Genomic DNA, 23,520 nt, shown 5'->3' on the forward strand with positions numbered 1-23,520 from the left:
TTTCTTAAGTATTTTGTGTTGGTTTGCAATTTGTATAAGAAATTTAAGGGATTATTAGCACAAAAAACAATTAAAAATCACCTTCTTCACAATGTCAAAGTGCACCATATCGTTTGGAAATCTTAAGCATTTCTATTTTCAGTTATCACAGTAAATGAGGTAAACAGCAACTAAAACATCCATTGTCAGACATGGTGAAGCATATTCTGTATGATCAAATGACAGTCATTGATGTTATATCCAAAAACGACACCAGCCAGAGGTGTAACTGGAAGGCTGCTTTATTGTTTGGAAATAGATTCGTGCTCAAATGAAGATATTCTTTCACTGATTCTCATTTAATTGTCCCATGTGGTTGTGCAACACACGTCCTCTCTCTGACTGTATTAGTGGCAAGAGATAATGACAGTCAAAAGTTGTTGTTTTTTTTTCTTTTTTCAGTTAGCCTATTTTCAAGAAAGAAAAGAAATTTTATCTCAGTCATGCTACAAAAGAATGGCCTCATATACCGATTGGTAAACCAACATTTGGAAATGAACAGAGGTGTAAAACAGAAGGCAAGCTGTTCTCTTACTAGCCCAAGAGCCAGTAAACAGAACACACAGAGAGAGCACTTGTACTACATGACTCTACAAGATGTTAGTCCAGACAGTCTAATCTAGGTGGTGAGTTTTCAGTTTACAAGTTAATTTTGAACTCAATACATCGTTTCTATCGTGCTCCGTTTTGATTCACTCCCATGGGTTTTGAGAACCTCATTGCTGATTTTATTGACAGACTAAATAGGAAGCTAAAAAGGCACGTGCCGTTAAGAGATATTGCACCATAAACAAACACACAGACAGTTAAGACAACTAACCCTTAAATCATTAGATATATCATATCGAAAGTGACAGCAAAATTAAAGATCAACTCCAAACTGCAGCAGTGTGTTAAGGGGGAAACATGGAGGAGGGTAAGAGCTGAAACGAGCAAAAATTCGTCACACCGTGGGAGTTGTGACACAAAAGGCTATGAGTGTGTGCGTGCGTGCGTGTGTGTGTGTGTGTGTGTAGGTGTTTCTGTGTTTCTGTGTTTGTTTGTCTTTGTGTGTACAATATAGGAAACTAGGGGCAAGACATCTTCACACATGTACAAAAGGGTATGCTGGTAGTGCAATCCTCTCACCAATGCAGGCTCCACAATTCTCAGCAAGCAGCCAGTACAACACCATGCATTGTACGCTGGTACCCAGTATGCAGAAGTCCTGGGCAAGCCAGAGTTTTGGTTATTCTCTGAACATACCACACAAAGAAAGAAGCATGATCAGTTACACTCTGTGGTTCTGGTATCACCTCAATGCAAGGAGTGGACAGGAGATTATATATACTATATATATATGTATGGTAGAATATATATATATAATATATATGTAAGATAGCTCTGTATATGTATGCATTGATTTATACAGTTTTAAATACAATTTCTGTTTTTTAATATAGATTCTTTTAGCTTACTCCCCTCTTTTTTGTGAAAAGTGACTCAAAAAAATCTACTCGATCTAACAAATGTGTCACAGCCTAACAAGTGTGACAAGGGGTGTCAGCTGGAAGCCATTCTATTTACGGTTATTAATATTTAGTGTTAGATTAATAGCTGTAGTTTTTTAAGTGATCCTGTATTTACAAAAAACTACACATGCCATTAAAATAAAATAATATATTACATTATTTATAGTTTCTTAAAAAGTCCATTCTTAGCTTTTGCAGTTTGTGCCGTATAGAACATAGCCTGAACTGTATTTATTCATTTTTATTTTTTTCCCCTCCAGAATGGATGTTTGTGTGTCTTATTTTTTTAGGTTTCTTTCTGTAATACGTATCTGTGTATCCATGTGATCTTGAGAAAATGGACGGCAGTAGCTTTTATGCTTATCATTCAGAGTTTTATTTGGTTCAAGTTAACACCCACACTGATTTTGGAGATCTCATGCAGCAACTGGACCATAGAACTTGAGAACGGATGAGGGAGTTATTCATAAACAGGAAGTGACATCACTGCACAACAGGAAGTGCAAAGCCATGGTGTGGCGTTTAGGCTCACAGTACCATAAGAATGCATCCAGTGCTCTGTTGGTTATTTGGTATTTGTTATGCAGTAGAGCGATATGGAGAAAAATGGCAAACGAGAGGCTCAGAGCACTTCTTGTTGTCAAATACTGAAATCTGGGGCCTATCCAATGAGCACGCCACAGCCGCTTCGGAAATAATTAAATGTGCTGCTCAAACCAACATATCCCAATTCACTCTCATGACATCTCCTCACAGTGTTTCCTGTATCTGTGATTGCTATCAGGGTGAACATATTATTATTTGTTTGTTGAAATTAATTGAGACCAGACTACAGTCCATAATGACTTAACCACAAATGTAATCTGCTATCAATATAAACGCCGCCGTTACAAGCGAGCGAAATGTTGTTCTTTCACTGAGATGCTTCTAGCCCTATAATTCTAAGCGTTATAAGCAGGAAGCGCCAAACTGGCCCCTGACCGGGCGGCTGCCACAGTAGGGCGGCCGACCAGGATCATTGTCCATCAACATGGCATAAAACACAAAAGAGTAAAACATGATTTCATAAATACTCCCATCACATTCACTTGCATTTTGTTGCAGAGCTCATAATAGCACATCTATAATATCTCCTGAGAAAAAGGGATGAATATTTCAAGCATTGCATACATTTCTAGGGTCTCTCTGTCTAATAATGACAGCAAAAAACTGAATGGGCAGGGCATACTTCACCCAATCCCACTTCATGGACAAAGGGCAACAAGGGATAACAAGGCAGATCTCTTTGGCTTCTCCACACACAATGTTCTCATCACCCATTCATCATTTTCTGTTTCTCATTTAAATACGATACCAACACCCGACAAATATATTCCAGCACAATACCGTTTCCCTCGACATCATCTTAGACGTGGCTTATAAAAGTGTGTAAAATAAGACTCGTTACCCACCGAAACATGGAAATTACATCAGGGAATAAAACAAACAAACAAACAAACACATGTAAATAAGCTATGTGACATTAAATGATTTCAACTGAACAATAATCAAAACTCTTCTCAGCCCTTTCAGAAAGGTCTTACCACCCATAGAGAAACATCTGAAATAGAAAGGAGTTTGCCATACCCGTGAAATCCCCACAAACCACTTAGAACCGACAGTAGGACTCCCAAAATGCCCGCTCGCACAAAACTAAAGGCAGATGGTATGGAACATTACACAGGTGCTTACAAATTATAAATAGAAGCTTTTTTAGTTTCAACGTATTGCGCCCTTGAAAACATTTCAGTCCCAATGAACAAACATTCCAGTCCCATGATACACACAGACATCCGTTTCCATGTCTTACACACTCAAAATCTCCAGAGCAGCAAAGAATTGTTTGGATTTCACCCATCGAGATCCACGATGGCGGCAATATTTACCAACATATTCCATCCTTCAGTCTACAGAGGCAACAATTTAAACATCATTTGAAATGTGTTGAGTAATGAGATACAAATTCGGGTCCATTTCAGATTATCAACCCCCACATCACTTATCTTTGTTAGACAAATTACTCTGAACTCTGAGCTTTCAAATTTTGACAATGTCTCGATCTTACAGTCGAGCCACTGTTGTGGTCTGAGTATTAGTGTCTTGTGGACTATGATAATTCATGCAAGATTTCTGATCAAAACATGCCATCATGCAAGTCATTTCTATGCATTGAACAAGCACAATTATTTATGTATTTGTTTGGAAATCTTTCTGAGTAAATGTAAGCCCTTGGCCCGAGTTGACCCCATAATAAACAGACCCTTAACCAATTGGTGTGAAAGCCCATGTAAAAAAAGCGTTTTGATGTGGGTATAACAAAGATAAAATGAGTAGAAGAGTTAAGTGACATGGGCAAAATGTTGAATATTGTTCTTTTTTTTGTCTGTTTGCATTTTTGCTGCTCAAATGAACAATTTCTAGCTTTAATAAAACAGAAAAGTACTTCCAACACTCTATCATATGTGTCTTTCAGTCACCGGTCATCCCTCTGTTTGCTCTTATAGAGTGAGTGTGTCATTTTGCTCCCCTATACAATTCAGTACTAAATGACACAGAAACACTCACTGGCTGCTTAAAGAGGACAATTCTTCAGCATCAAGCAGCATCCTTGTTTTTCCTTCACAAAACTGTCTTCCACAGGAATCCATTACTTGCATCCAGGCGCTGAATTCCTTGAGTGTTTTTTCATTCTACCTCTTGGTGTAGAGTTACTTGTCTTATCTGTAGACCAGCGGTAAGTGAGCAGTCTGCCTCTCAGCAGATACAGACATTTCCTTGTCTGTTTTTCATTCCCTTTTGTTAAGATCAGTAGTCTAGATACAATGTCACACAGTATGCTGATTATGTTTGGTTTGACTGAAGTTCAAGAGTCTTCAAGCTGTAACAGACCAAGCTGCTTCCTTCTGCATCAATATAAGAATGAAGTCTGTAAACAAAATTATTGAATTGTATTTTTTCTGACTTGCAAATGAAATAATCTGTACATCTGTGTGGGTGAGTTTCCTCTCGCTTTGCTTGAAGTTACATTATTATATTTTTTATTGTTATTACTGTGATTATTATTCCAGCCTCTAACATTTAGATTCCCTGATGTCTTTTTGGTTTCTTCCTTTCTCTTTCCTCCCTCCCTTGCCCTCATTGTTGTCATCCTGTTTCTCCTTATCAGGTTTGGTTACACTGTCATAAGAGGGCAGGGAGGCAGTTGAGGGAGTGCCCTCCTTCTTTTCTTGTTCCTGATTGTTCCCGCCATTCTCCACTTTGTTATTGGCTGGTTTGCGCTTACAGACAAATCCCCGCCTAGCCAGGTAGGAACGGTAGGCCCTTTGAATGATTCTGGCTGACACATCCTCCTGCTTGCGCCTCAGAGTGGTCGTGATTGGCTCGTAAGAGACCTTGGAGGGATTGGCTGCCACAAAACGCTCCTCCATTTGTTGTCTTAACATGTCCAACTCACCACTGTCACCCAGCACACGCTTAGTGAAGGCAAACAGGATGTCCAGGCAGTGGATGCGGTCGCCACTCACCATAGGCATGTCCATGGCGATCAGTTCAATGGTGTTGGGCTTGGGGACTCGGAGGGGGTGTTCAAGTGCATCAGCAAAGTCAGAAAGCTTGGCATAGGTGATGAACTGAGAGGCATCCGGGTCAAACTTCTCCCAAATCTCATAAAAGGTCTCAAAGTCGTCCTCACTGAGCGGGTCGGCACTCTCCTCTGTGGCCACACTGAAGTTCTCCAGGATGATGGCGATGTACATGTTGACCACAATAAGGAAAGAAATGATGATGTACATAACAAAGAAGAAGATGCCCACAGAAGGGTTGCCACAGTCTCCTGTGGCGGGGGTGCCAGCATTCTCCAGTAACGGGTCACAGTCTGGAGGGTAGTTAAGAATGGGCAGTAGCAGGCCATCCCAGCCAGCTGATGTGGTGATCATAAACAGGATGATCATGCTGTTGCCGAAGGTCTCAAAGTTGTACATGTCATCAATTCCAGCCCCGTGTTTCACATAGCCAAAGTTGGACATGCCGAAGATGGAGAAAATGAACATAACCAGGAAAAGCAGTAGGCCAATGTTGAACAAGGCAGGAAGTGACATCATGAGGGCAAACAGTAGAGTTCTGATTCCTTTAGCGCCCTTGATGAGACGCAGGATCCTGCCGATACGAGCCAGACGAATCACCCTGAAGAGCGTTGGTGACACAAAGTACTTCTCAATCAGGTCAGCCAGAAACATTCCTGAAGTTGAAAGGAAGCAAAAAGAGACACAACATATGCTTGGTTAAAATATAGTGGATGTTATTACTTAAACACTGACCACTGACTGCTTAACTTATTACACTATTCTGTGTATAGTTTTGTGCAAATTGTGCACGACATCAGGAGAACCAATGGACACATGAGCAACAGTTTCAGATATCTCAAAAACAACATAAATTGCATAGCTTCATACCACTCCAGACAAGTGACAAAAAATCCTTTTATTTTTGGGGAAGTGACCCTTTAAACCATCTCTCTGCGCTGTGCCCTTGACGCCCATTTATATGGGCAATACCTGAACTATTTGCTTCACAAATACATGAAAAAGCCTTTTGAATACTTGCCCACAATTGAAAGGATGACCACAACCACATCAAAGATGTTCCAGCCATTGGTGAAGTAGTAGTGACGCAGCGCAAAGAGCTTCAATAAAAACTCGCCAGTGAAGACCACAATGAAGAAGAAGTTGACCCAGTAAAGCACATCCTCTGTCTCCTTTGATTGATCATCTGTCTCCACCATCATGGTGACCATGTTGAGACAGATGAGGATCATGATGGAGATGTCGAACACCTGCTGCGTCACAAAGTCAAACACCATGCCCTGGATGTTGTTCTGAGGAGAAAGGGAGGGAATGGAAGGAGGGATGTTTGGAGTCATTTTCTTAATCTTCAGAAATATTCAATTACTTGCTGGAGAAGAAAAGTTGTGTACGCTAATACCTACCTGAGGCCTGGGTATTGGTTTTTGTGGCTTCTTGGACCCTAGTTTCTTCATGGCGTTGTAGTATTTCTTCTGCTCTTCCGTCATGAAGATATCCTGACCTCCAAAGTGAAGGGACAAAAACAATTTGGTTACAATCTGCAATCTCATTCCAGTACAAACCCAAATATACAGTAGTTTAACATAAGAGTCCATTTGACTGTGTTTTGACAAGTTCAACACAAAAAAAGCTTTCTCGTCTTTGTTTGCAATGTTCGTATGCTAAGCTAAAAGGAATGATTCAACATATTGGCTTCACCACTCTCACGTCTGTACAGTAAATGTGAAGCTACCGCTAGTAGTCAGGTCGCTTTAGAACAAAGACTGGAAAGAAGGGGAAAATCTGAACTATTCCTCCAAAACATGTCCAAAGCAGCTTGTTCTGAAAAGGGGAAAGTGAGAAAAATAAATCTTATCTTTTTCTTTTGTTGGTTGAAGTTATCAATGATGACACCAATGAAGAGGTTTAAGGTGAAGAACGAGCCGAAGATGATAAAAATGACGAAGTAGATGTACATGTACAAGTTGTCCTCGTAGATAGGCTGGTCCTCCACCTGTACAGCAGCAAAAGTGAAAATACGTACAAAACTGCACTAGTGCGCATTGATCTGGTCAGATTTAAAAACTGCAAAAGGCTTACCTTTCTAGAATCTATGGCTGCATACATAATGTCCATCCAGCCTTTGAATGTTGCCTGTTAATTGGGCAGACACATTACGTGAGAAAACAGGCTAAATATTTGATATCAGAGGAGAGAAATGCATGTGAAGTGACAACAAAGATTTCTCACCACTTGCAGGAGTGCCAGGTATCCGGCACCCACATTGTCGAAATTGATCTTGACGTTTTTCCATCTGACTTCACTGTAGTTTGCATTAATGAACGCAAAACACTCTGTTTTGTTGTTGACGACATCAGGGAGGAAGCTCTCCTCAGCGGTCTCATTGAAACAGTAGTAATATTTTCCAGCAAACAGGTTGACACCCATGATGCTGAAGATGAGCCAGAAGATGAGACACACCAGCAGCACATTCATGATGGAGGGAATTGCACCCACCAAGGCGTTCACCACAACCTGAGGAGGACAGCAAGCAAACAGAGCCATTGTAGCTTTGCGATCAGACGGCAGCTGCACGGAGAAGTTTACATATAAGAACATCAACACACACACATACATTGAAATGCACATTCTTTGCCTCCTTAATTGCACTCTCTATCATTCAGTAATATCTGAATATACTGCAATCCATTTTCAGCTCCACATACATATTATCACATTTTTATATTTATGCAATGTATTGTGCCATGATATACTGTTACATCCCATTCAATTATTCTTTACCCAGCGATCCCAGTATTGTACCAAGGATTGTATGGATGTATGAATTGTACAGAATCATATATATGTTTCACCATGTCATCAACCAACTGGAACAGACAATGACTCTTTGTGTATATACTGTATGCTGAATTACATCAATGTGACTAATGATGAACTTGATGACAGGTGAATCTTCATTTAATGTAAAGAAATCCCACACTGCTGTGTAACCCCAAATAATGACTGTATAACTGCCACGGGGTTACAAGCATTGCCAAATGAGCACGAGTTATATCAGGGGTGTGGAACCTCCAGCCCCCTGGCTGTGTGTGACCTTTGAGGCCATTAATAAATACAAAAAGCAATGATGTTTTTTCAGCAATAAAGAAAATAACAAAATATTAGACAATGCGCTTTTTGAGAGAAATGGGCGTAAAGAAAACTCCTACTTCAAACAACAATCAAGAGAAAACATAAGTACATGAAGAGGGTTGCATTTTCTAAGAGAAAAGAAAGATTATTTTTATGTTGGCGTAAGAGGCCAATCAGTGTGGACACACACTCACAGTGAAGGATAAAGCCAATCTCAAGAGTCATGACAACTCTAAACATGCTAAACTGGAAAAGCCAAGAGGACAAATGCGCTTGGATAAAGTTAAACTCGGCTCTTTGGTGGAGTTTGGATGCCCAACAAGAAGCTTTCACAAAACCTCATTCTGACAGAGATGGTGTTACGCAGGTAAGTTGTATGGTGAACGAGCTGATAGCCAAGAGGCTGAAACCTCATCCAGAAGGAGTGAAGGAGTGTGAAGGAGTGCCTTATTGCTGGTGTAGCGCTGCTAGCACCAGACAAAGTAAAACTGTTTCAAACTGTTAGTTTGTCTGGAATGATTCACAGAGATGAAGGAAAATCTGACATGGAAACTGTGATAGCAATTGTCTGTGTGATCTGACTTTCATGGCAGACATTACTAATAACCTCTCAGAGCTGAACCTCGAGCTCCAGCCAACTTCTCAGCTCTCTGCTTTCAAATGTGAAATCATTCGAAGCCATATTAAAGCCGCAGCACTCTTGCAAAGACTAAGTGCTGTTCAAGACTGACCAAATCTGGAAAACCAGCTGCAAGTAGCACCATCATCATCTCTACCATCTTACATCAGATGCCTTGGCAAAGAAAAGTAGTTCCAGTCATTGCAGAGGTTTGTGTGACACATCTTTAGCAATTTAGTATGGCCAGGGGTGCCACCAAGGGAGGACAGCATACAATTGCTGGCCCCACCAGGTGAGCCCCCATCTCATGAAAAATTTCCGGAGGATGTTAGAAAAATTGAAAAGGCCCTTGACAGGAAAAAGGTTCCCCACCCCTCAGTTACATAAACTACTCTGCACAGAAGCAGTGTGGGCATGTTGGAGGAGATAAAGCTTGCTTAAGGAGGGCATCATATGAATGTGCATTTCCAAACACAGAGGAGCCATGGTAACAGAAATAATGCAAGACTGTATAGGCAAACATCAAATGTCAAAACTATCTAGCTTTTCTTTTCATTTTAGTGTTCTACCTAAGAGTACGGAGACAAAGCATCCACATGATCAGTTCATATAACTACTGCAAAATGGTGATCATGTAAATCATGGTGATGACATTCACTGAGGAGTGGTGAGCAAGGATGGCGAGGGAGGGGGGTATGCAACCAGAAGTTTGTTGATCTTCCAGTGTGACAATGCCAAAGCCAAACTGTGATAAGATCAGATAGCAGGGCACTTGAGGGAGAGGGACAGTCAGAGGATGCTGAACTTAGACACTAGCAAGATTTCTTTTTCTGCCCAGCAACAACCAGAGGTTGATCCAACCCATCACACACTGAAGTAAAGATCAAAAAAACCCAATTATCATTGCAGAAAGAAAATATTGGGGGAAAAAAACTGCACACACGGTTAAGGACATACTGTACTGTGTGAGCATACTGTAAAAATGTAAAATAATGTGCACACACAGTTTAATTGACCATGTGCACAGATTTATATATGGATTTGTCTATCATCTGGGAAGCTCTCTGCGCAGAAACATGCAGTTTGCTTGCTCTTATTGCATAACTTCAGTCTACATGAACCCTTTTCTGAGATTCAGTTAAAACGGTTTTGTGTGATGTTTCATACCAACCTCCGGTTGTTCTCTCAGCTGGTACTGAATACTTCAGAGCTGAGTTATTATTATAACATATTGCATCATTCAGGTTAAAAATCCCTGTCATAGAGTTTCATAAGGCATGTGACAGATTTGGTGTTTTGTTAATAATTACTAATGGGTAAATCACTGCAAATTGCCTTTACATAGCACTAAATTTAAAATATATGAAATGAAATATGATAAATCAAATCAGATGTATAATGACCATCTGAGATGATCTGCATTCATGCAAAAAGCTTCTCATTGATAAAAGCTACAGAGACATTTTTAAAAATTTCTATGTAAATCTTCTATATTGCCATCTCCAGCATGCGTTGATGCTTTTATTTAATCGGCATGCAGAAGGACCAGCTGCCTGGTATCTTAGGTCTTACCCTCATCCCTTCAAAACGTGACAGGGCCCTGAGGGGTCTCAAGGCCCTCAGTGTCCTGAGTGACTTAATCGGGCCTAGATCGGAGTAGCCCAACGCATTAGCTATAAGGCTGACTATAGACACCTACACAGATAGGGACAGAAGGAGAGGGAAAGACAAAGGAAGGCAAAGGAAGAGAGGACCCACATAGTTAGAGGGGATATAGAGAGAAAGGTGGGCCCTATATATACTGTAAGGGTGGCTGAATGGTTACAGTATGTACAGATACATATATATATTTAAGTGCATGTATAGTTTCTGTGTAAGTATATGTATCTACAGTATATAGCATAAGCTTAAACAGGGGTTATTACAATAGACAAAGGTCAATAACGTGCACATGACCCAAGTCTTCTTTTTTCTTTTTTATGTGCTTGTTGGCTTATGTTTGTGTTTGGTTTAGTTTGGCAAGCCAGTCTAGCGTGATAACCAGCTTTACAGCACAGTGAGCACACCTGGAAAGAAACTTGTGGTTGACACAGTGAGAGGGAGAGAAGATAAAGAGTCAAACAAAGGGAAAAAATTAGAGGAGAGATGTATTCACAAACACTAAATCAATGTGACACAATAATATACACACAGTACACAGTACAAAACAGTACAGTTTCCACACCAGAGAGCATCTCACTTAAAAGAGGGGAGAGAAAACGCAGAAGGTTGAGGACAACTTTCAGGGTTAGAAGAGAGAGGATAACCTGTGAAAGTAGGAGTCCCAACACAGCACACAAACCTTACCCTGGACCCTCAAACAACGACCCCTCAGTCCCTCTCGACAGCTGCACAATGTCTCTCTTAACTTAAAGAGAGACACAGTTATAGGCACCTGCTGTGAGAGAGAGGACAGGTCAATATTAGGGTAGAGACTTGCATGGGATGTCAGGACACGTTATGTGCACAACACATGGGCCAATTTAGAATACACTGAGATTTCTGCATATGTGAGGTTTTCTATTGGCAGAAATAACCGGTGGTGGAAAAAGTAAAAGTACACAAGCATCAAAATGTACTTTAAGTACCAAAAATAAAAGTACTCATTATGCAGATTGGTTCACTTCAGGATAATAATTGAAATTATTGGACTATGATTAGTGTTGTATCAATAGGTAGGTATCACTAATGGTGATGCTGTTGGTAAAGGTGGAGCTAGTTTAAGCTACTTTATATACTGCAGGGTAGCTTAATCCATAATGACATATTTTATTAGTTTGTTATTGCTGAATATTAGTTATATTCTGTATTAATGTGAATCTGTAAAAAGTAATTGGTAACTAAAGCTGTCAAGTAAGTGTAGTTAATGGACTAAAAAGCACAATATTTCCCTCTGAAATGTAGTGAAGTATATAAAATAGCATATTCATAGTAAATTCATATATACATTGGGTGGACAACTGACCAGACGCACCATAATACATTCTAACACGACAAGACCCAAGATTACCATAAATCTTAAAAAATGACCTAATTATCACCTAAAGAATTACCATAAAGTTGCATCAACAGCTAAAACAGTGACAAACACACACACTTTTCTTGCTGCTGGTGCCAGGGTCTGAGGATATCTTTGGTCCATGAAAGGTATTTGGAAAGCCAATGGCCAGATTTCCATCAAAGTTTGCCCTGGATATTCATGGTCCTCTGAGGATGAATCCAGATGTTTTTGAGTCAGCCTGATCATTCCTCTCGTGCTTCTGACAAGCCAAAGCTGTCACTTGTTCTTAACAAATACAGAACTCTATAAGGCAATTGCGGTCAAATTTACTAAATCACATTCACACTCCTAAAAGGATAAACCATTTCCATTTTGGAGATATCATGAGTTATCCTCTTGTGCTGCCACCATCAGGCTACAATGTCAGTAACACAATATCATAATCTAATTGCTTGAATTGCGCACTTAAGTGTGCATTCAAGCACCGCCAGTGGGCAAGTGTGTCTCCTGACTGAAAAGCACCAATGCACACTTGATGCACTCTTCTTCTAGTCCCACTTTGGTGAGTGGGTACCTCCACAATTCATTACGGTTTACTGCACAACACCGGTCCGGTTGTGGGCAGTAATTCACCTGTTTTAGGACCGACAATAACCAGCAGACATGAAGAAGTCGAAGTTTGTGACATGGACCCCATAGCCTATAATTACGCATGTACAAATACTGCACAATTATGAAGAAACTCCAGAGAAATGTATCATTTCACTTCTATTTTAAGTGATTTCTTATTGTAAGTTGTCTAATAAATCCAATATTCCCAATGAGACTTAATTAATTAATAAGTTTAATTGCTTTACTAACTGTATTTCTCCTCTCTCTGCTCCTGGATGTGCATTTTGCATACAGTCTTAACTATCATCCGACTGTAACTGTCATACTGTATGGTTGATACTATCTATTTGTTCATCATGTGGAAATGAAACAAAACCGACGAAGCATCTGAGCTCCACTGAGCCATGTATTTGTGCAAGCAACAGGATCTCTTGATTATTCAAGTGTGTCCCAGTGAGCTCGGATAAACTTCCTTACGCTTGCGGTGTTAACAAGCACTTGGGCTCTGTGGTAGTCACCGGAAACACATAAAACAGCAAGCATGGGTACTGGGACGCACAGACAAGTTCAGAAGACCATCAGGAACACAACATACATTAGTCCATTCTTATAATGTGATGTCATGTGGCACTGACACATGATAAGGATGTTAATGTTGAATCACGGACAGAAGGACGGCACCAAAGAGTCAAGGATGGTGGAAAACTGGTGGTCAAAGGATAATGGACGACTTACCAGCCAATACGTGACTCAGCACTACATAAAACACATCATCAAATACATGTGAGAGGATTAAGACAACATGAGAATACATGAACAGAAAAGATTATGGGAAAGAAATCTGAATTATAAGAAAAAGTCAGAGGCTGTATTATAAAGGCTGAATGTTGAAACTGAAATTTGGACACTGTTTAGCTGCACAATGCATGACAGCAAGCACAGTAGTACTTGATTTGTAGTCATCACTTATTCACTACTTCTTACTTTTTACATGGTGGCATAATTTGAAGTCCATTATAAAGTAGGACACAATTATTCTCGCTGGAGAATTCAGGCAAAAAGTCCAAAATGATGGTCACATCATGAGTTTTTTCAGAACTCTGAGACAAGCCTGTGAATATTTTACAGTGTATGCCAACACCATAACATTAAAAGACACCACAGAAAGGCACCTTTAAGTTCCTGGAAAAGTGCCACTTTCTGGTAAGCAGTAAATATTTCACAGTGACCTCATCATGCACTGGCAGGTATAAACATAAAATGTCCCTGTTCTTATCATATAGAACTGCCTTTCTCGTCTTCACTGATATCCTTGACTTGCGATTACAATTATCTTGCGCTGCTTTTTTGTCCCACGTCAACTTCCTGTTTCAACAGGAAATAGACCACATTAAGGGTGCAGCCAGTCAGAACATGGCAAAGCTACTGGGCACCACTAGCACTTCCCTCAATCAGCTGCTTGTGGAAAGATCAATCATGCTGTCAGTCCAAAAGCAGTTCAGCGCTCGCTGCTGTAGCTGTTATCTAGGTTCATTTTCTACAACATTCAGGTTGTAAACTGTTAAATAAGTTTATTAAGACTGCAGTTTAGTTTCACAAGTATTGTGCTACTTGTATCAGTACAAGAGCTGCATCTGAACTGTATTTAATAAACATCCCATGTGATTGGTTACTGCAGTTCCACCCCTTCCAAGTCAAAGGTCATTTAATAGAACTCCACTATATTGTCAGTTAGTCCCTGTTATCGTCTTGTGCTTCACACATGCAGTCACAGAAACAAATGTGCAGCCGCTGCTTTGCCATGTTCATTCTGGCTGTATTTCAAGGAAGTAAGCATACCATATAATGTATTCTTTCCTTTTGCAAATACAGACACAGGAAGAAATTCAAGTGAGAAACTCATCGTGCATAAATGACAGAAAAGGACAAACCATGTGTGCACAGTAGTAACGGTCATGTGGGAAAACAGTGAATGACTCAGCAGTCCAGAGCGAGACAGGAGCTCTGACACATACTAGGGTTTCTAGATATTTACTGGGCTGCTGCTGAGGTGCTGTCATGGGGCCTAAAATTTCAAGTGGCACCCTGGTAATGAATGGCCATGACACTGACATGAACTGTGAGGGAAAACATAGCCCTCTTATCAATTTAGTGGTAATATCACATTATATGTCCTCCTTTGTTTTGTTTCTAAATTCCAGTGATCATTGCTGCTTCTACACCATATAATTAAGTAATTTAATGCTGCAGCATTTTCATGTGCATCGTCCACAAAGCACTGCAGCAAAGCGTGGATATATCATAGGTAATAAATAATCTATTAAGCTGTGACCCATCAATAATTTGTTCTGTCAGACAAATTGACATTATAGCCTCGCAATGACTCAACAAAGTAGCTATCAGAACAGCTTAGATTTCCAAGGTTTTGTTCAAGGAGTAGACCACGTTTTTGAGGACACAGACAAAGAATCATCCCTGTTTCCCCAATAGAACATTGCTGTGGAGGGTCAGACTAATACTGTAGGCAGTATTAAAAATGTAGAGAGCATTTTTGTGATAAAAAGTTACCATCTGTGTTTTTTAATTATCTATGCTGTAGATTTAAAAAACAATGCTGTCATCACCTGGACCCACATGTGGATGTATCGACAAAATATCCTGAAAAAAACATATGTTTTACCATCTGTTACGTATGTTTGTTCCCAAAGAAAAAAGAGGCTTTTTGAAAATGGTGGTCTAATGTTTTGGAGTTTTTTCCACGACATGCCCTCCTTTGATGTTGCAATCTTGAAATATCATCATGAGTTGAACGAAATAACTTGTATAAATTACACTGCTGCACTATTAATTATACAACAAAATGATATGCAAATGTACTTACATCCACAATGAAGAAGTCTAACCAACACCAGGCATTTGTGAAGTACTTGACAAAGCCGTAGGCCACCCATTTCAGCAACATCTCCAGGATGAAGATATAGGTGAAAACCCGATCAGCATACTCCAGAATGATGCGGACTGTCTTCCTCTGCTCAATGTACACATCCTCAAAAGCCTAAAGAGCAGCAGAGAATCAGCACATGGACCATGGCTTATCTGGTTTTACCATTAATACATTACACATGCTGATGTTGCAAATGGGTAAACTGTGAGGGAAGCCACACATTACAATATATTGTTTAATGTTTAATGTCTACATGGCATGAATTCTTTATTAACCAATACTAATATCTATAAAAGGTGTTTTTTTTTTTATTTCACTAGAGAATTGCTGACTTGGATTTTTACTGGTCTAAAACATGTGTCAAGAAGCTGATGTGCTTTGTTTGCCTTTTCAGAGAATGAGCTGTTCAGAAACTAAAAGAAAATGTGATGAAGGAATATTTTGTCAAATTAGACTGATCATTCCCCTCAACCATTCTCCATTGCTGTATCCATTCTTTATCATATAAGTATTTTGATTTGGCCACAGGCCTGCTCCCCCCAGAAAGCTGCAAACCTAAGCTGGATTCTGCCAGTTGAAAGGCTGGTGTATTACAGCACTTTGCTGTCCATTAGCAGGAGCAGTTGCAGTGGAAAAGCAGGAGATGTGCACATCCTTATGAGGTTCACTTTCTCTAAACCAACGGCACATTCTTATTTTATTTATTCTGTGAATTTTTATTCTCTGTTCACCTACTATCTCCTGCAGTTACATCATAATATTGACAAGCACTGAGTAACTTGGCTTCGATATGTGTTTCGTAATAATAATTAAATGCAACAGTAGTGGTATTAGTATGTTTAAGGGTGTATACAAAACCTCCATTCTGCGTGTGTGTGTGTGTGTGTGTGTGTGTGTGTGTGTGCTCTTACCAGGGCTCCACTGCTGAGCAGGATCATGAAGATGATGAGAGTTTCAAACCAGTTGTGTTCTACAATCAGGTAGCAGGTCTTCCTCAGGAACCACCAGTGTTTCCCCCAGCCGTGAGTGATGGGAACATCACAGCACTTGTATTTGGCCACACACTCTGTGTGACAAATAAATACACAGCTGCTGATATCACAAAAGAGGCAGAAACATAATACTGCCAAGGACATAATGTAATGTATTTCAGTGCCATTAAAATACTATGTACAGTGTTGATAATAATTCCTGTCTGTTCATTGTTATTATTAAGCACAAGTCAATAATAAACACTACCCACCATCTGTCCAGCAGGCATCTGGGTCAAGGTACTCCTCCACTACCTCCACCACTGCCACCTCCTCCACATCAGGCTTGATGTCTATTGTGCTGCCCTCAGACGAACTGGTGTCATCCAGCTAGGACAAACAGAAGAGATCATTTCAACCTCTGACTTTCTCTCTGAACATTACAGGCTCAGCAGTGAGATGCTGGAAGCATGTGGACACGGCACAGTGCCAGTAGAGCCATTACATTAATGCTCCTTTGCATTTATATGCATGACATGATTTATTACTACAGGTACAGTATACATGTTTTAGCTATGTAGTGTAGCTGCATCTCTCTCTCTGCCACTGCCTATTCTGCAGAGTTATTAATAGATGCACAAAGAAGTAATTAGACTTGACCAGTGATTGATTGGATTGGTAATGATGTCCATTGTTATATGTGCGTAAATATAGATACTTCAGTGATGAAGGATTCATGTATTTCTGATCAAAGAATTAAACAAATACTTGTACAAGCAGTCAAGTCTTGTTAGAACAAGAATTGCTCTGGATATGAATTTCAGATTTGTAAGGTACATTTAAGAGGAATGTGAAATCTCTTATTTTCAGGTATTAAAACTATGGCTTGGCAAAGTTCACCTGTGTCAATAAATCATGCCACAACTTAGGTCAAGGTGAGGTAAGGCAAACTGGTGAAACACCATCATAACAGCAGCCTTATTGCAGTATACACATACTTGCACGCATGCAGACACAGCCACTCAGCCAGCTCAGTTCACTAGAGAATGATACTGCACTTTATACCCTTAAGTCGTCAGCAAAGGGCCGCATTTTCACTCTCTTCCACTCCCTCTTTTTTCTCTCTACCAAACAGCCAGATGGATCCCTGCTTTTCTGATTGTCTGTTCGCTGCTCTGTCTGTGCCTGCTCCCTGCAGTGTACCTCGTGGCTGGCTGTGGTGCAGGGAAGATTGTTGTGTGGTTGGTTGAGGAAGCCCAGTGGAATATGAACCTGGTGCAGGTACAATTGTGACGCGGCTGTATTATCCCCTTTCTTCCTACTACAAACCAGGTCAAGGTGACCCACGCATCAGACTTCTCGAAGCTTTGTGTCTGGCTTACCCATCTCCCACATTCACACTATACAGCAGGCACAATGTTTCTCTGCCATTGTTTCTGTCTATCTGCAGGGTCAGCACTCAGGCTCAGTGTTGCAGCTGTCATGCCTAAATGGGTGTTCTGAAATGTCAGGCACACTAAATGTCTTCGGTGTGGCAGCTCAGACCAGTTCTGCTTAATGGATCAAAAGATGCCACATGAGCACAAACAAGCACATGCATTTACACATGTGAAGCTAAACTTCTAAACTTGTAAATACATTATTAAACACAAGGAATATCACAGCTATGGCAAAGCTCTAAATTAGCTCACATATCCAATAAACAGTGTCCAAAGTAAAACCGCAGCATAATCTCCCAGCATCAGGTAATAATTTACCCAAACTGTCATCACACTAGGCAAGGACATTACCACTGCCATCTCTCTGCTTACATCTCTCTGACATTCTCATACTCTTAGCAGTAATTGCTACTCACATCTTTACTGTTCTCCACATCCGATTCGCTGCTGAAGTCTTCTGTATTGAGGTTTTCAAAGTCTGACTCGCCAACAGCGATGGGAACACAGACAGTGAGGTTGGGGTTGTGAATGAAGGACATGTAGTCCTCATCAATCATATACTTTCCCACACTGCTCCCAATGCCGCTGGTGGTGCCATTGCCATTTTTAGCATAGTCCAGTTCACGGTTGATGTCCACTGTGTGATTTGCAATGCAGTTGAGCTTCTTCTCGTACATTTCATCCAGAGGCTTCTGTTCATCCTCCACGGGCTGCTTGTCAAAAACAGAGCAAAACAGAACAAACAGAAAAGTCTACTTAAGCCGTCAGACTAAAACACACATTCATATGACAACAGCTATAATAGTTCAGGGTATTCAACAACCAAGAATTCGTCATTTATATAGATGTTTAATTATATGGTACCTTCTTGAGGACTGTGGCTACAAAGAGACGCATGTTTGCCTTGAACCAGGCAATCCCCTTCTTGATGCGGGCGACTGCCAGCTGGAGGTTGTTGGGCTCACCATCGTCATCTGTGGCAGCAAGGTTGTCTGCACTGAATGAGCTCAGCAGCAAGGCCAGAAACAGGTTCAGCACCTCAGAAAGAAAAACACCACAAAAGCTGGAACCCATGCACTCGCAGTAAATAGTTCATACCTTGGAAACTATAGCAGGCCACTATCATTCAGCAGCATCTACACTATGTAATCTTTGTCTCTTCTTACCACCAGGTTTCCAATGACCATGACCATCATGAAGACGATGAGGCACATGCTCTGTCCTGCCACCTCCATACAGTCCCACATGGTCTCAATCCACTCCCCACACAACACTCTGAACACAATCAGGAAGGAGTGGAAGAAGTCATTCATGTGCCAGCGAGGCAGTTCACAGTCCTGGGCGATCTTACACACACAGTCCTTGTAGCTTTTGCCAAACAGCTGCATGCCCACCACGGCAAAGATGAAGACAATGATGGCCAGCACCAGGGTCAGATTACCCAGAGCTCCCACTGAGTTACCAATGATCTTGATCAGCATGTTGAGGGTGGGCCATGATTTGGCTAGTTTGAACACTCTTAACTATAAGAGAAAAAACAAACATGATTCCACAGTTATTCATATTAGGGCAGTAACCTAAAAGTGGTTGGACTTGAACTGACTTGTGCATTTAATTTCAGGAATCAAAGAGGTAAACTAAATGTTGACATGCCTGAATCTATACTCTTCCACTTACCAATCGGAAGGACCTGAGCACTGACAGACCTTCCACATCAGCCAGTCCCAGCTCAACTAAACTCAGAGTTACAATGAAGCCATCAAAGCAGTTCCAGCCTTCCTGGAAGTAGTAGTAGGGATCCATGGCAATCAGCTTGGCAAACATCTCCCCAGCGAAGATGCCTGTGAAAACCTGTAGACCAACATCACAGTTACACCATAAATTTAGGATTGAATTTACAATCTTCCCCGAAAAACAAATGTACAACCTCAATTCCAAAAAAGTTATTGTTTTTTGTAACTATATGCCCTGACACAGTTTGTCATTGTTAAGATTCGTATGAACAACATCCAGAAATACCTCCCACGTCTCTAGGCCCGAGATCATCTGAAATGGATTGATGCAAAGTGGAAAAGTGTGCTGTGGTCTGACAAGCCGACATTTCTAATTGTTTTTGAAAATTATGGGTATGGTGTAGTCAGGGCAAAAGAGGAGAAGGACCATCCTGTGCAAAGTTCAAAAGCCAGCATCTCTGATGGTACGGGGGCGTGTTAGTACCCATGTCATGGGTAACTTGCACATCTGTGAAGGCAACATTAATGCTGAAAGTTACATACAGGCTTTGGAGCAACACATGCTGCCATCTAGATGACATCTTTTTCAGGGATGTCCCTCCTTATTCCAGCAAGACAATGCCAAGCCACTTTCTGCAGGTGTTACAACAGCGCAGCTTTTCAGTAAAAGAGTGCAGGTACGAGATTGTCCTGCCTACAGTCCAGATCTGACATTGAAAATATGTGGTGCATTATGTAAGAAAAAATACGACAGCCCAGGCTCTGGACTGTTGAGCAACTGAAGTTGTATGTCAAGTAAGAATGTGAAAGAATTTCACTTTAAAAACTTTAACAATTAGTGTCCCTAGTTTCCAAGCACTGACTGAATGCTGTTTAAAGAGAAGGTAATGTAACACAGGTAGAGGTAAACATGCCCATGTCCATGTTTGTTTCAGTAGAGTCACAATCTACTGTCTACTGTTGGTTTCAGTAAACTGTGACTTTATAAAAACTGACTTAATCCATATCCTATAACAATGTCATAATACGAATATTAAAAACAGCAAAATTTCAAATCCTTCCTCGTTGTAAAAGTCTTCAGGGAAAACTGAGTGCAGAATGAAAAAAATGGCTTGCTTACACTGCATTTTATTTGATGTAGTGCTGATTAAAAATGGATTGGGATATGCTTAGAGTGAGTACTCTTCTGACAGGGCAAGGTCATAAAGTGGTAGCACCGTGTTCCAGCAGAACTTGCACGGAGCTGTAGTATTCTGAGCCCTTCCCACATCGCCCACCCAGTGGCTAATCATGTGCCCAATCAGTGCTGCAGAGAACACCCAATGATTCATACTGCACCATCCATCACACTGATTCCTCTGACTTCAGTTCCTGTTTTACTCCTGACAGCATGCCAATCCCTATGACCTCATTTCCTGTCTTAGTACTGACACTGTGCCAATGCTGCTGCCCTCAGACAGCTGTGCTACAGTGATGTCTGACAGCAAGGGCAAAGTACAGACAAATCAAAATGTCTGCTGTACATTTGGTTAATATGTACTCTGCTAAACCAGTGGTAGGCAGATCAGTGACAAGCCTTAATATGACTATTATTTAGTGTGTGTGTGTGTGTGTGTGTGTGTGTGTGTGTGTGTGTGTGTAAGAAAGGGAGAGAGTTAGACAGAGTACAGCAGAGTTGAGGTAAGCAGGATGCAACGGAAACAGGAGAGTGACCTGAGTGCGGGTGATGAGAGTTTGGGGAGCAGGCTGTCTGGCTACATTAAAATGGAAATAAATCTTTAATGAGACCCCATCAGAGTCCTATATACACTATGAGCGTGTGTCTTAAGTGCACATACCAAATGATGCATTGATGCATTGGTTTGAGGTTATGTAGGAGGGGCAAACTGAACCTGCAATGCTTCTGTAACTCCCGGGAGAGATAATGGGGTTCATGCAGGCATAAAAACTTACAAAGACAAATGGCAGTGGTACAAGAAGGGCCAAAAGAGGAACTGTAGGTTCTCACCAGGTTGCCAGTTGCCAGGACATCCTCAAAATGGGGTGTCATGGGGTAGTGCTCCATGGCCATGAAGAGGGTGTTGAGGACAATACAGATGGTGATAGCGAGGTCAACAAATGGGTCCATGACAATCAAGTAGACTATGTGTTTGATCTTCAGCCACAGGGGAAAGCACTCCCAGATGAGGAATATATTGGCAAACTTGTACCAACAGGGAGGGCACTTCCTCTGAGACTCCTCCAACTCTGCAGGAGTGACGAAGAAGAAAGAAAACCGAAAAAGGGTGAGAAGAGCAAAGCTGCTAGGAGTGGGTCACACAAGCAATTTTTTTCCCCAAACTTATTGAATGATAAACTTCCTCGGCCTCGGCTACATGAGAAAAATGTCAGTTTGAGTTGTAATTGCAAACAGTATGTAGTGCAACATCTAGATCACAGCTAGTTTGAATTGTGATCATATGTTAGTCAGGTGAAAATGACACTCTTTACTATGTACTGTTAGTTTACTAAGGAAGGAAGGAAACGTGCACTTTCTGTACCCTCTATCAGTGTGTTGGTGACTACGCTCATCTGACTGTTGGCACGGTCCTTTCCTTTGAAGGAGGAGTTCAGCTGATCCACAGATACCATGAGAGAGCCAGAGTGCTTCTTCTTAATCTCCACATCAGTAGTCTGTGCTCAGAGATGGACACAATGTCAGTCAGAGAAGTACTCTCATGAATGCATACTCACAAACGTCACACATTAAAACTCATGCTCTTAAGCTATCTAAATGATAAATGATGCCATAGGTCTGCTCAGAGGATGAAAAACTGAATGTGATGAATGCAGCTTTTGACATACGATCATCAGATCTTTTTTACAGTGTATGATTATCCCAAATTTCCTGATTTGTTCAATTTTCCTGCATTTTCTGCAACATATCATATGACACACTTCAAATTTATACTGTAAATTCTCAAATATTTGCCTGAATTTACCACAACAGTGGAGAGAACCAAGTCTTTATTAAAACAAACTACTTTTTGAGATAGGTCTTTATTTCTAATTTCCCCTGTTTTCTATTTGTAATATTTTATTAAGTGGCCATTATTGAAGTACTGGCTTTTGTCTGAGAATTTACGGTACATTTTCTAAACCCTGCCTCTTGTACTGTGCATAACTAACTACAACCCCTACGTAAACAACATTAAAATGCATGCAATGGCATGCTGGTCAAGAACGGAGGGGAATTCAAGACATTTGCTGCTACATCATGCTACATTTTAATGATAAAAAGGTAAAGGTTGGTTGAGAATTAAAGAGGGGTCTACCATGCTAGACATACTGAGGAGAAATACTGTTATAGAAAAAGGTTTCAGATTTAATTTTGTGCCATCCAGTGGCTACGGAGCAGAGGATAAATGGGAACAGGATGGAAAGAAAGGGTGGCAGGAAGAGTGAAACTGAAAGAAAGACAAGAAAAAGTGGAGGGGTATAGAGAAAGTAGTATGAGAGTCCCTATGTTTTGACTGTGCATGTGTAACCTGGTTGATAGAATTGTTAGGAGAACTGGGGGGGTCATATCTGATATCAACTGTTAGATATTAATCAATGAAAATGATGATCATGGTGCTGATAAGGCAGTGACTTCATGAATACTGTTTCAACTGGTTAGTGCCTTCTAGAGCTGTTAAAACGGGAGCAGCAGAAAAGGGCATTAGACGTGTAAGTGTAAGATGAAATTCTAAGTCAGAATCTAGAATCTATTCAGGGGTGGAAAAGGGAGCTACTGAGTTCAGGAAAAAAGAGGAACAAGAGCCAAGGGAAGGAGGCTGTGAAGGAGAAGCTGCAGAGACCAGGGCCGCCGCCATCATGCC

The 23,520-nt window shown here is 40.8% G+C and overlaps 1 protein-coding gene across 9 annotated transcripts in view; it reads right to left on the minus strand.

The window, feature by feature from the left end:
* Positions 1 to 1,807: 1,807 nt before the first annotated feature.
* scn8ab (sodium channel, voltage gated, type VIII, alpha subunit b) overlaps positions 1,808 to 23,520 on the minus strand; it is a 49,937-nt gene continuing 28,224 nt past the window's right edge. For 4 of the 9 annotated variants that reach the window (XM_076756926.1, XM_076756941.1, XM_076756933.1 and 1 more), the window contains 16 exons: positions 22,201 to 22,333; positions 21,669 to 21,907; positions 19,605 to 19,778; positions 19,094 to 19,450; positions 18,792 to 18,965; positions 18,344 to 18,640; positions 16,761 to 16,878; positions 16,429 to 16,583; positions 15,455 to 15,628; positions 10,494 to 10,616; positions 7,400 to 7,684; positions 7,250 to 7,303; positions 7,026 to 7,163; positions 6,574 to 6,678; positions 6,192 to 6,462; positions 1,808 to 5,826 (listed from right to left, as the gene is read on the minus strand). In XM_076756926.1, coding sequence (XP_076613041.1) covers positions 4,661 to 5,826; positions 6,192 to 6,462; positions 6,574 to 6,678; positions 7,026 to 7,163; positions 7,250 to 7,303; positions 7,400 to 7,684; positions 10,494 to 10,616; positions 15,455 to 15,628; positions 16,429 to 16,583; positions 16,761 to 16,878; positions 18,344 to 18,640; positions 18,792 to 18,965; positions 19,094 to 19,450; positions 19,605 to 19,778; positions 21,669 to 21,907; positions 22,201 to 22,333 — 3,963 coding nt within the window. In that variant the 3' untranslated portion in view covers positions 1,808 to 4,660. Of the gene's footprint in view, positions 5,827 to 6,191; positions 6,463 to 6,573; positions 6,679 to 7,025; positions 7,164 to 7,249; positions 7,304 to 7,399; positions 7,685 to 10,493; positions 10,617 to 11,262; positions 11,359 to 15,454; positions 15,629 to 16,428; positions 16,584 to 16,760; positions 16,879 to 18,343; positions 18,641 to 18,791; positions 18,966 to 19,093; positions 19,451 to 19,604; positions 19,779 to 21,668; positions 21,908 to 22,200; positions 22,334 to 23,520 lie in introns of all 9 variants that reach the window. The other 5 variants (XM_076756949.1, XM_076756958.1, XM_076756975.1 and 2 more) reach the window with 4 other exon arrangements.

The sequence above is a fragment of the Chaetodon auriga genome, chromosome 2 (assembly GCF_051107435.1).
Source record: "Chaetodon auriga isolate fChaAug3 chromosome 2, fChaAug3.hap1, whole genome shotgun sequence".
Taxonomy (NCBI): Eukaryota; Metazoa; Chordata; class Actinopteri; order Chaetodontiformes; family Chaetodontidae; genus Chaetodon; species Chaetodon auriga.